The sequence below is a fragment of the Neopsephotus bourkii genome, unplaced genomic scaffold (assembly GCF_033783945.1).
Source record: "Neopsephotus bourkii isolate Nb327-2 ecotype Australia unplaced genomic scaffold, CSIRO-AGI_Nbou_v1 NB_1765, whole genome shotgun sequence".
In the NCBI taxonomy this organism is placed as follows: domain Eukaryota; kingdom Metazoa; phylum Chordata; class Aves; order Psittaciformes; family Psittacidae; genus Neopsephotus; species Neopsephotus bourkii.
Genome location: NW_026902239.1, coordinates 4,951,875 through 4,965,466, shown reverse-complemented (window position 1 = coordinate 4,965,466; position 13,592 = coordinate 4,951,875). Strand labels below are relative to the sequence as shown.

The 13,592-nt window shown below is 36.7% G+C and overlaps 1 protein-coding gene across 4 annotated transcripts in view; it reads right to left on the bottom strand.

The window, feature by feature from the left end:
• The window catches only part of AHI1 (Abelson helper integration site 1), an 81,886-nt gene that overhangs the window by 48,208 nt on the left and 20,086 nt on the right, over positions 1–13,592 (bottom strand). For 3 of the 4 annotated variants that reach the window (XM_061378440.1, XM_061378441.1, XM_061378438.1), the window contains exons 12-17: positions 11,718–11,947; positions 11,285–11,388; positions 10,184–10,302; positions 6,483–6,613; positions 5,130–5,270; positions 4,389–4,591 (exon numbers count right to left, since the gene is read on the bottom strand). In XM_061378440.1, the coding sequence (XP_061234424.1) occupies positions 4,389–4,591; positions 5,130–5,270; positions 6,483–6,613; positions 10,184–10,302; positions 11,285–11,388; positions 11,718–11,947 (928 nt within the window). The remainder of the gene's footprint in view (positions 1–4,388; positions 4,592–5,129; positions 5,271–6,482; positions 6,614–10,183; positions 10,303–11,284; positions 11,389–11,717; positions 11,948–13,592) is intronic. The other variant, XM_061378439.1, reaches the window with a different exon arrangement.

The window sequence follows — 13,592 nt, the reverse complement described above, 5'->3', positions numbered from 1 at the left end:
TTACAACGAGTGAAGTTGGCTAAGATAGGCAACCATCAATCCACTTATTTTTCACAACAGGCTCTGCTTGCTTCATACACAAACCACAGCTTTTATCAAAGACACAGTCTACTACTATCCTGAATTGAGTAAAACTCAGTTATAACATTCATGTAGCTTTTGTAGAAAAAGAATGCCTACATAATGTTTGTCAAGTTTAAACAAAGCTGATTTGCATTTTCTTTTTGTTAGGGCAGCTCTGTGCAAATTATGTAAATTTTCAGTGGAACTAGTTTTCACATTAAAAGTGAATTGCTTTCACACAGAACACTGAAAGACTTGACAAGCTGACAATAACAATTTCTCTCTTTTTCCAGAGAATGCAATTTTATAACCTTTGCAATCAATATAATCAGCATTTCCATATATACTTGCAAGCCAAATCAAGTTGGCCAGCTCTATACTACCTCTTATGGTTTTAGTTTTAGGCTTCCCTTTTGAAACTTTAGATCTCTAGGACACTGCTTTTAAAGACAGTTTAAAAATATTATTAAACCATGACTGCCGAATTTAAAAGTTGAAAACTGAATTTGAAATAGAAACAAATCAGAAATCACAAAATGCTTATACCTTACAGATGCAACCCCATCTGGAGTCTCTCACAGTACCTACTCTTGTAATCAATTCTGGCACAGTATTATATACACTCAAAGAACAACAACAAAAAAATCTGAAACACGTGCAAGTATTTCCATGTATAGGAAAGAATTCTTTCACATTCTACTTGTCTAATATCATACTTAAAACCCTGTGAGTATCAGAATTTTGGTAACCACTTTGATAAACATTTAATAACAATTTCTAGAAATACATCATGAAGTAAAGAATGGAAAAGACAATCAGACTTTCAATAATTTGCAAATATTTAGATATGAAGAGATGAGGCAGCCAACATATAATTAATTCTAGGACTAGTACTACAGAGAATGTACATATGCTTAAGTGCTTAAGTGCTACAAAGGTGCTTTTCCCCTTCAAATTATAGCATGAATATCTTGACACCTAAACCCCACAATTTCAGAGCTAGGGTATTATACCTTCAAAGGAAGACCTTCTCCCTACACCTACATACATCACCTCCTTGTTATACAAAGTTATAAACAGGTATTCTGATTGCTAGATGGAGGAGAAAGTTTAAATACATAAATAGGAACACTGAATGAAAAGCACTTATGAGTTCTTTCAGTGACTAGAGATGGGTTAAGTGCTTTGCTATCATAAACTTCTGTGAATAGAAACATACACTAGCATTACTTCCCTGAGACAGAATCAAGTAGTAATTGCTGCCAAGCTTCACTATACCCTAATTTCTCTGTGTGGTAAAGAAGCCGATTATACATTCTGGTTTGTGAATTGCTAAAGCTTTAACCCAATATTCAACTTTTGGCTCTAATTACACATTTTCTGGGCTAGCAAGAATGGCAATGTTGCAAAGGAGAAATAAGAAAACTTCGTCTATGATTCATTAAGGTTCCTGTTTAGGTAGTAAAGAAGAAAAAGAAAAAAGTAAGAAAAACACTGGTTAGAAAGGGACCTGGAAAGAGGCACTTGTCACAACAAAACCCCCTGCACTTATCAGAATATTCTCTATTTCTAATTAGCTTAAACCAAATTTTAATATAATAACATTACATTTTCAAATTACAAATCTAAGCTGTAGACCTCCAAACTTTGCACTTACAAGTTAACTTTATATCCATTAGTTATGGCTGGGAAGTTTACACACACTGAACCCAGAAACCCCTATGTTAATAGATCTGCTGTTGGGAGATTCCAGCACCTCTGTCTCGTAAGACATGACCCTAGGTATAATCTCAGGCCAGGTTTACTGTCTACAAGGTATGCTGCCTATACAGTTGTCCCAAAGTGGTAACCCCTACATGTCTGTAACAAAGCACTGGCAGGCAAACATGACCCAAAGACCAGTACAATGCCTACATAGTTTCCAGTTCTCTTACTTTTCACATCAGACAAATATGTACAAGATAACACCTGCATTCTCATTTGGCTTTTCATATTCCAACTTGCTACCCTACATGTGGCTTTATTAAAGGCTCCTTTCTCTGTTTTCACTTGTCTGTACCCAGATTTATTAACACATTCTCATGTACATGGCTGGGTGGCAATCTGTCCAATTCCTACTTCAACAAACAGTTTTGTAAATCATTTATGTGAGTATACATTCTAACAAGCCTTCCAGTAAAGCCTACACTTACATATATGCATAATTTTTCACATGAAAGAGTTGCACAGATGTAAATGCATACACAGACAAACCTGTGATTCCCAATGACAAATTAATACAAATTTTAAGATTTAGTGTTGATGTAACACTAAACACTCTGGGGATGTCCAGAATCTGATAATGCAGGCAGGCAATACTGCGCCCACATGCAAGAAATTATTTGATCTCTGCTTGGAAAGGAGGTATCAGTGTCCCCCAATTTTCATGTTGGATCACTAAAAAGATGAGTATCGAGAGCCTTTCAAAGAAAAGAAATCTCCCAATTTCTCAGTGGTTCATAAAGCCCTGAAAGCCAGTACTCATCACTCCTATGTTACAGACATCAGACTGAATGTGCACTCTTTTAACCACCATCCTGTACTGTTCGGAAACCCACACGGTGAGAAGACTCACATGATCTTTCTGACATCTTCCGTATATGTATTAATCCATGGGTAGAGAATTTGGAGGATGTGCTGCCCGAACCCTTGAGAGTAAGAAAATTCCAATGGCTGAAAGTTATTCTCTCATACACAGTTTGTTAGGCTTATCACAAGCCTAACAGTTGTAGGCGTACCTATTTCATCTAGCTACATGGTTCCATGGAACCATGTTAAATCTGAACTGCTGGCTAATCAGGGACTGAACAGTTACAGTGATAAATACACCCATAAATTCATTATTCCTGATTTCTTCCTGTCATGGTTGTCAGACAACAAGACATCCAGAAGAGTAAAAATAATGTCTTCTGGAATGTCTTCCTTGAGTACATGCTCCATTGAGGTTACATGCTCCAGTCTCTCCATATTGTGTCTGACTAATGAAAAACTTAAAACCCTAAAGCATGACAGTAGCCACAGCATCCTCAGCAATAACTGCTTTCATCTACTCATCTGCTTCTTTAATTAAATTTATTGCCAATTCCAGAAGTTTTTATTACCAATTCAGGTATTAAGAAACAATACAAACAGTGAAACAAATACCCTTCCCAAACACTTCTCCTCCCTGTCAGTCTCAACTTTGCTTCAGCCACTTTTCTCCTCTCCTTTCTAGTCCCTAGTCTCCTTGCTTTTGCTGTCATGTTACACTCAATCCCTTTAGTAGGGCAAAGGGTGGTGCAGGTTAGTGCATAGTGGCTTGACCTTTTTGCTTCTCCTTGTTTCTTACTCCTTTCAACTGCTTTAGTGCAGGTCCTCTGAAATCACCCTGGGGATGGATTCCTCCATGGGTTGCAGTAACTTCAGTACCCAGGAGTAATCAAACAGGAGGCTGCAGTACTTTCTCCTGTGATTTCTTTTGTGTGTCCGTACACATGTCCTGTCTTTCCCTTCATGCCTACTTTGTTACCTCCCTGTAACTCCATCTGTGCACCACTTTGTGTCTCCTGCACTCTCATACCTCCTTCTGTGTCTTTTGTGCCTCCTCACATCCCTCCTCCTGTGTCTTCACTTTTGCCTTCTGGCATGTTTTCCTTTGCGTTTCTTTCTCTGCTCTGGTGTCTCCTATCCCTAACAGCTACTGACCTTTCTTAAACACATTTTCACAGAGGTTTCATATGCTTTCCTGTTTGGTTTCAATTTCGTTTGTGCAGTGGATCCATACTGTCCTTCCTGGAGCTGGCTGGAAACACCTGTGCTCAGCACAGGGCAGTCCATGATGTCCTCCCCTACACGTCAGCCCTGAAGCCGTACACACACACCCCACCACCTCCTACTGTGAAACCCCCGCCATTTATGCCGCATACAATTGTAAAGGTGAATAATGGAAAAAAAAAAAAAAAAAAAAAAAAAGGCAAAAACCCAAAAATAATTTCCTAAAGCTCAGCCATAATGACCTATGGAGTAACTCCTAAATTGTAATTGTATGTATGGTAGTAGTCATTGACCAAAAAAAAAAAAATAAATCCCTTTTCATCAAATATTTAATAAACAAAAATAACGTTTATATGATTAATTTCTTCTAGAGAGCTACTTACAGGTGCATTAATATTAGTGAGAGATATATTAATTTCTGAAGAACAGATAGTAAGACAACATATACATGTTTTGCTACATATACCAGTTCAGAATAATAATTTTGGCTGAGAAGACCATATACTTCCAGGAATAAATTAAATTTGACTTACCGTAACAGAATCAAGTTTTTGTTTCACCTTCTGCATTCTCATTGATGCTCTTGCAACACTGACAAACTGATCTGCTGGAGACATCACCAAACTTTTTTCTACAGGAATTTCAGAAAAACTGTTTAAGAACTGCGGCCCTCCTGGTGCAGCTGTGGTAAGTGATGAACTGAGATCTTTTATGAGTTCAGCTTCCTGTTGTGCAACTGTAGAAATAACCAATATCTACGTGTCAGGTGAAACTTTATGTTGCCATGGGACAAAACCCCCATAATTGAATGATGGTTGTCATTTTGCCAGCCATGTCTTCAGTTGAACACCATCAGAACCTGTACTACTAGTGCTATACAGAAAACCTGAAACAGAAATTTTCCCCATACTACCCATTTTCCCCTGGCTCTTCCTGATCACGTCTCTTAAAAGGGGCTTTTAAATATTTATGACACTGCCTATATATGATAAAAAAAATCGCACAGGATGACATACAATAACAATTTTAAACTTGAGATTGCAAGGGACCACTGGTGATTGGCAAGGCCAAAGCCCCTGCTCAAACTAGAGTCACATAGAGCAGGTTGTTCAGGGTTCATGGTCAAGTTTGGTTTTGTTAGCTCCCAGGATAAAGATATCCATTACCATCACATTACTGTTTTCTTTTTCCTCCAAAAGAAGTACAAATACTAGCAAATCACTTCTAAAAATAAAATATTTACAGGTATATATATAAAAAAAATTGTACTGTACCTTTATAATCATGGATGTATACAAGTATTGGCTGGTTTTGACCAAATGCACAAAATGATACCATGTGCTCATGTGGATGAAAAGCAACATCACGAAGTGGAGATGTGAAGGAAAGTTCAGAATATATGGCCACCTGATCTCCTACAGAAGTGAAATATGCTTATTAATACCATGGAAGCATATTGACGCAGCAAAATAGCAGTCGGTTAAGGCTTGTATTACTACAGTGCCCTGACTGCCACTGTAAATAAATACTCCTAAGTAAACTTCCTTATTGAAAAGTAGTGTTTGGTATAAGAGGAAAAATTATCACATGCTTTTAAGTTACTGAGTAAGTCAGAAAAGTTGGTGATGTGGCAACAGCTGCAGGAAACCATAGAGGATGCACCAGGTTAACTGAGTTCTCTTGTTCTGATAAGCAAGTTCTGGAAAGGTGGCGTTCCACAGTATTTGTTTGTGCTTGCATTTTGCCCTAGATAGGTATCTTGGTTGTGGATTTTGACTATATAATGCTGACGATAGGAATGAAAGTTGAGGACAAAATTACCAGAAAAATAAAGTTAGCTCTTCAGTTGATGGCATTATAGATGCAAATACAGTGTGTAAGCAAGAGTCAAAGCCCAGTAAAAACATACTAATAACGAAGTTTGTCCTTCCCACTTTTATTCTTTAAGTTTTCAGACAAATTATTTAGCTTCACAGATGTAAGCCAATATTGTTGGAAATGTGGAAAGAAATTAAAAACAGAACTGTTGGTTAACTGCCAGTTGGAAAATATTTACTTTTTCATTTTAAAAAATTATTTAGATCATAATGGGAGACAATAACATGTCATCAAAAAAGTGTATTCTGCTGCCTTTTACTATTTGTCCCTTTCACCTCACTGCACAATGAAAACGACAAACTCTTAATCCTACATCTGCTTAATATTTTTCCAGAAAGATCTTGATACCTATTTTGAAACTACTTAACTGGGGAATAATAGACAAAGAAAACTTATATTCCAAAGACCAAAAATATTCATAGTCTCTGACCACTCTTGGGAAACAGATGAAATGGTTCTCAACAAAAGCCTAATTCCCAAATCCAATAAAGCACAGCACAAAGACTGATTTGACGTTTTTGTGCATTCTGTTTTAAGATACTCATCCACATGTAAAGAATTGCAGTATTTTAATTCCCTCTAGAGAATTAAAATTTAGAGATTAGTAATATCTACTCACAAGGTGGAGCTAAGGCTCTAGGATTCAAGAACATATTAGGGAAGTTTTATTCCATATCAAAAGTGTTTCAATGAAGCTTACAAACCCTTTGTCCCCGACATCCTGACTTTAGACCATAAAATAATGTTACCTGTTTCTGGATTCCAAACATAAGCCTTTCCATCTTCACTTCCAGAAAATAGGAATGTACCACATGGTGTTAAGGTGCTGTGAATCTTTTCTCTGTAATTTGTGGCACCTATGAATTTCTTTGTAGCCAAGCTATGAAATGAAGAATAGTTTGCAAATGTAGCAAATACTTTCAGAACAGACAATATAACTTCTTACATGTCAGTCTGCCCATCTATTCCTCAGAAAAATGAATACAGCTTACATCCCAAACAGATACACAAGCACCCACATTTGCAGATTGCAGTGTTTACCTTTTCTTTTCCTGGCTTTCATAATCCATCTGAAATTATAGATGAAAGTGTACATCCTTCCCTTTCAGCAGAAAACAGATCTAGAGATCTAGAGAATCTAGAGATCTAGATCTACAGAAAACAGATCTAGAGAACAGATACAGATGTAGTAATTAGCATTTTCTTGTTCCTGGGGGCTTTGCAAAAAAATGGGAAATTGGCACTATTACCCCAAGTTCTGCCAAAAAAAAGTTTTCATTATGCTTCCTGAGCTTGATTTTATCCCAGTAGTGCTTAAATTCATACAGCAGCTGTCTTTAACTCTTCACACTAATGCCTCCTTTGTTAGAAAACCAGCAGCAGAATCAACAAATTTCAGAGATCAATCACAGAATGCTTTGGGTTTGAAGGGACCTTAAAGGTCATCTGGTTCCAACCCTCCTACCACAGGCAGGAACACTTTCTACTAGACCAGGTTGCTCAAAACCCCATCCAGCCTGGCCTTGAACACTGCCAGGGATGGGGCAGCCACAACTTCTTTAGGCAACCTGTTCAGTGCCTCACCACCCTCATTGTGAAGAATTTTGTTCCTGATATCTAATCTAAATCTACCCTCTTCCACTTTAAAACCATTATCAACTACATGTTGATTTACTACTAATACTAGTTTGCAACTTAGGTATCCTAATCTTTTTTCAGTGAAACACTACTGGTCAGCATAGTAACAATGACCTACTAATGAACTATGGTCGAACAGTTCGTAGGCATCCAGTAGGAGAGAGTCTACAAAAGGATTCAGAGAAGCAAAGCCAGCTTGCAAGACAATGGTACCTCTCAAACATGAGGTACAGACTGGGAAGAGATATGACAGTTCAAAATGGAGGCTAACACAGCAGATATACTACAATGCAAAATTTGAGGCAAGAAGAATGGTGACAGGCCACCATACCCTCAAAGACTAATTTTTAAAATGTGTTACTGCAGAACCAATTGAGGTATGCTGGGAAAAGTGCGATATAGTTAATGATAGAAAAACATTTTAAACAATATTCTGAATACAATCATATCTGTAAGCAAAAGGAAAGGATGCTTTAATGATTACAGTGGACCATACTATCTCAAATAAGAGCTTTAGCTGTGTGAATAAGAAAGATAGGATCTCCAAGACGTCATGTAGAACAGCTCTGCAAGATGTAAAGCTAACCTGCGTCTGAAACCCTAAGGAGAGGTCTGAAACAAAATGAAATCCCTGATCACATACTTGAGTGACAGGACAGCAGCATTATCCAAACAGATCAAAAAAAAGCAAGTTGAAAGAGCAAAGTTAAGAACAACTGTCTGTCAATCAAAGTGAATTGTGTTGATCTGTGACCTCCACCCCCTCTTTTCTCATGCAGTGAATGAACAGTTAATGCTGACGTGTAAAATTATCACTGCTGGGTATCTGACCCTGTGGTTTATTGGTAGACTTAAGCCAAAGTAACTGTGGGCTGCAGTGAAAGCGGCAGTCCTGCTGATGTCTTCTCCACCCTTATTTTCCCAGGCTCTCCATCATTTCTTCTCTTGTGCTTGGGCAGCTATCTGATGGGTTTGATCAGATAGTTGATAAAAATGAAAATTAATCATTTGTATTTGTAGGCTGATTTTCTGTTGGATCAGTTTACTGATCTGACTTACCCTGCATCAAAAGATCTCTACAGAAATGATAAGAAGGAAACACTAGGAATACATGGCCAAAGGTATGGGAGATAGGAGATGGTGTGTTCTGTGGATAAACTGGCTTAAAATAATTGTGAAAGTACTCCCCATATTAACCCTTTCCTAGAGATTAATATGAATTTCCATTTTTCCTCTCTCAAACAAAACTCTGCACTTTTTAGGAATGGAAGTGATAGAAGAACACCACCAGCTTCAAAAGCTAGACTCCTCTATTAATCCACTGATTTCATGCTTCAACTGAGCAGGTATTTGAGACCCCTAGGATGGTCATCGTACTTTATCATTTACAGGAAAAGATGTAAGACACCGTAAGACTGGAAAGTCTTCTGCTAGTTCATATATCCATCCCAACAGAGCCATAGAATTGTTTAGGTTGGAAAAGACCTTTAAGATCATTGAGTCCAACCATTAACAGAGCACTGCCAAGTCCACCACTAAACCATGTTTCTAAGCACCACATCTACACATCTTAAATACCTCCACGGATGGTGACTCAACTACTTCCCTGGGCAGCCTGTTCCAGTGCTTAACAACCCTATCAGTGATGAAATTTTTCACAATATCCAGTCTAAACCTCCCCCGTACAATTTGAAGCCATTTCCTCTTGTCCTATTGCTTATGACTTGGGAGAAGAGACCAACACCTCCCTCTCTACATTTCTTGAGAGAGTATAGATGTTTTACCATTGTGCTACAATAGTAAATGTATTTTCCCCAAGGTAATTTCATGTACAACACCACGGACCTTTGATTTTCTTCATGGTGAGGAGAAGACGGGAACCCATGAAATTAAGGATGAATCACTTAGAAACAGTGTTCATATCTTCAATGTGACTTTTGCAAAGAGAATATTGAGGTACATATTCTCAACGTGTGTTAACTGATAGGAACGAGACTCTTCTCAAAGTCATTCACGGAAAGGATAAGAGGGAATGGACACAAATTGAAACACAGGAAATCCTATTTAAAATTAAAAGTGTTTTCACTTTTGAGGGTGAATGAACACTAAGACATCTTGCTCACGGAAGCTGTACACTCTCCATCCTTCAAAATCCAACCAGGCAAAGCTTTGAATAACATGCTGCCATGCTTTGGTTACTGGGATTGGACTGGACACTCTCCAGCTCCAATGACTCAAGTTATTCTGTGGTCCCCTTTTAATTGTAGTTTATTATTAAAAAATCACATTTATAGCTATTACAAACTAGAAAATCATCATAAACTAAGTTAAAAATACCTTACAGACTACTTAATACACCATAATATGTACATCACTGCATTTTTCAATATTTATGATGTCATAATCTTCATTCTATTTTATCATCAAAATACTCTTCCCAAAGTCTTAACAATGAGAAACTAATGCACAAATAAATGTTATAATTTCATAGTATTTTCATGCCCAAATTGGATTTTTAAAAGTTAATTCAATCTTGCGGAGCCTAGTGTCTTCTCCTTCAGGCCACCTTAAACTCCCAAGTAATCTAGTAATTTTTGGATATTCTATTCTAAAAGATTTACTCAGTATCACAGAAAAAGTCTGTAATACAGCAGTGTTTTGAAACCATTTCCAAGCCCTCATATTGCTATCTTTATTAGGATTTCTTTCTTCTCTACAACTATATGTTTAATAGTTTCATTGCACTTTATTTTCTCAAGCAAATTTTAAAACAAAAAGGAAGTCTCCACTTGTCATAAAAAAATCTACTCACATTCTGAGATCCATGATTCTGAGCGTACTGTCTTTGGCATGGACTAATAAACGCCTTCCATTTGGATGTACCTCCAAATGATTTATTGGTGTTCCTTTAAGATCATTTTCTTTGATTTCCTACAGAAAGAAGGAAAATGAAGTAAAAGTGTTTAAACCACATGTTTTTACACATTATTCTTAATTTTTCCATTGCATTAGTCTTTTTCTGCCCATTTTGTCCTATTTGTTTAAGGAAAAATTTTGTTCCTATATTAAGGCATTATATCCTAGGCAGTTGACTTTTCATGACCTCAAGGCAGATTGTGCTGTGAATCTGAACTTCTGAAACACAGCTGGTGACAGAAAAGTTGACTGAGCATTAGTTCTATAAGGTATGAACAAAGGTGATTTGTAAAACCTGTGGTCTGTTTCATTGCTGTTTCCAGGGAACAAACCTAATGTATTAGCATTTATCTGGTAATACAATGCTATTAAACTTCGCAGTTTTTCATGTTTTATATACAAAAAATTGAAGTTGCAAAACAATTTAAAAAAATTAAGTCTGTGAAACACGGCATTATCAGGTCTTTTATATTGTCATTTAAAGAAAATATGCCTCTAGAAGAGAAGGCTGCATGGAGACCTCACAGCAGCCTTCCAGTATCTGAAGGGGGCCTACATGGATGCTGGAGAGGGACTCTTCGTTAGGGACTGTAGTGGCAGGATAAGGGGCAGTGGGTTTAAACTGAAACAGGAAAAGTTTAGGTTAGATATAAGGAAGAAATTCTTTACTGTGAGGGTGATGAGGCACTGGAACAGCTTGCCCAAATAAGGGGTAAATGCTCCATCCCTCGCAGTGTTCAGGGCAAGGTAGGACAGAGCCTTGGGTGACATGATCTAGTGTGAGGTGCCTATGCGCATGGCAGGGGCACTGGAACGAGATGATCTTAAGGTCCTTTCCAACCCTAAGTATTCTATCATTCTATGCCTCAGTTAAAAAAAAAAAAAGAAAAGAAAAAGATAATGTATAAAGTATAAACCAAATTAAATTAAAATCAGAAAACTAAATTTGGAACAGTTCCCATTAAAATTACAATGCTAGTTTAAGGTACTTGTATACCTTATTAATCCTCCACTGTTGAAACAGGCCTTGAGAACTTTCTTTGACAAATGTATCCCAAACTATTATCAGTCCTGAGCCATCTCCGGAGAACATATGGAGCCCTGTGAAGTAGTAACATCTTATAAGTAGAAGAGTACCACACAAAAGAACTAACAAAAGTACCACATATTTGTTTGCTTGTCCTTACTATGCTTACCTCTCAATTTATATACGGTCTATATATACCCCTTTGTGTTTGTTCAAATAAGACATATTATTAAAGTATTAATTGCAACTGTATTAATTATTAATGTATTAATTGCAAACACAGCTAAAACTATTCTATCCTACTACAGCATCTCAAGAGACCTCTATGAAATAAAGCAAACTAGTAATATTTAAGCTGGTCTTCAATTGATGATTATTTGAAAGAGTAATACTAAGTATGTACCTTCTGCATCAAAACAAAGTGTGTTGATGAAACTTTTGTGACCATCAAGCTCCTGCAACAGTTGCCCATGGATTTCTTCCACATTTGCATTCCAGATTCTAATTACTGAGTCATAACATCCTGTCACGACCAACGAGTCAGCAATAGGGTGGTACTTAGCAGTGTAAACAAATGAAGGATGAGCAAAAACTCTCACTGGAGATGCTGCCTGCAATTCTATCTTCCACATTCTAAAAGGAATATATAGAGAGAGCAATCACACACACAGGTATAACTGATGCCATATTTTGTGCTAGTGGTTCTAGAAGCAGATGTTTGCAAACACTTAACACCAGCTGCCTATCCTACCCATTTGTTCCACATATGTTTAATCGTTTAATATGGTACTTCCTAAGTACACTCTTTTCAAAGTAAATTCATGACTACTTACCCATTTAATGCATATTTTGCACATTTTAAAATACATATTAAAATATCCACTGAATGGAACAGTTTGTTTCTTTGTCATCAGTGATTGTGGTCTCAAGGATGTTTTCTTCACATAAATGCAGTTCTTACTATTCATTTATTTCCTATCTTTCAACACCCATACCTCCAAGATCAGATTTTTCTTAAGAGGTGCTTTTTTTGTTTGCTGTATATTTTATTATTGAGCCTTCCCAAAAGCGAGTCCATTAAGAATAGAATGGTACCTGGATCATGAAATACAGGTGGACAGAACATTTCAGACTGCACTCAATTGCAATATAGAATTTAATTATTTGAGTGCCACGCTTCCAGGTGGGGTGACTAATTCTGATGGCTACTGAAGAATTACAAGCTTACTCAGAGATGAGTTCATTACAAAATTGCAATCCCACAGAGCATGGCAATTAACTTGCAACTTACTGTGCAAAGGTCATAAGGATTCTACCTATTTTTTTATACTGGTTTTGCTCTTAACAGCATAAAAGTTAATTTATTACTTACAAATATTGTAGAAAGGCTAAGGGTAACACGAAACACTAAATAAAGAAGAATTACTGTAGATTCTCATATTTCCCTTCAAGCTGCCTTAAAACTCAATCTGAGATGATACAAGTAACAAACTGAAAGCAATGGGGGTGCATTTTGGCCCTCGTGCTTTCATTCTAGCATACTTAAATGGCAAAATGCTCCCAATATGAAAAGGAAAAAGAAGAAATTCCTTGCCTAAATTGAGACTTCTTAAGGAGCTCAAGGCAACAGACAATAAATACAGGAACTAGTTACTTGCACAGTGACTTTGCATAGTACACAGAAAAGGAGGCAGACCACTGCAGTTTCAACTTGCTGCCACAATTCAAGAATTGAGGAACTGCTGGGCCACTTTATAGCTAGCCTAAATGACTGAAATTGGTATTTACCTCAATATAAGAAAATTCTTATTTGTTTCCAAATAAAAACCTCTCAAAATACTTTTTTTATGTCTATATACAATCAGTAAAAAAAAGCAAAATATTTAAACTCATAAATATAAAATTTAACAATTCTTCTGGCATTTCAATTATGCAACTGCCTGTAGCATTATTGAGTTGCATAACAGAAACAACAGATAGGGATCTGAAGAGCAAAAAAAAAAAAAAAAAAAAAAAAACCAGCAAAAAAACCCAACCAAACCAGCCCTATGAAAACATATGAAGTTGCCTGTAATAATATTGTACAGTCACAGCCATATTTCCATGTATTTATACAGTTTTGAGGGTTTTGCTTTTAATTCTTGATTAGTATTTTAACATTAACACTGCACTGCAGTACTCTTTAATTTTAGAGGAAAATGTGTACACATTCAGGCTTGGAAATAATACCATCAAATTTCATTTACAGCAATTTAAGTTTAATTATTTAACTAAGTGT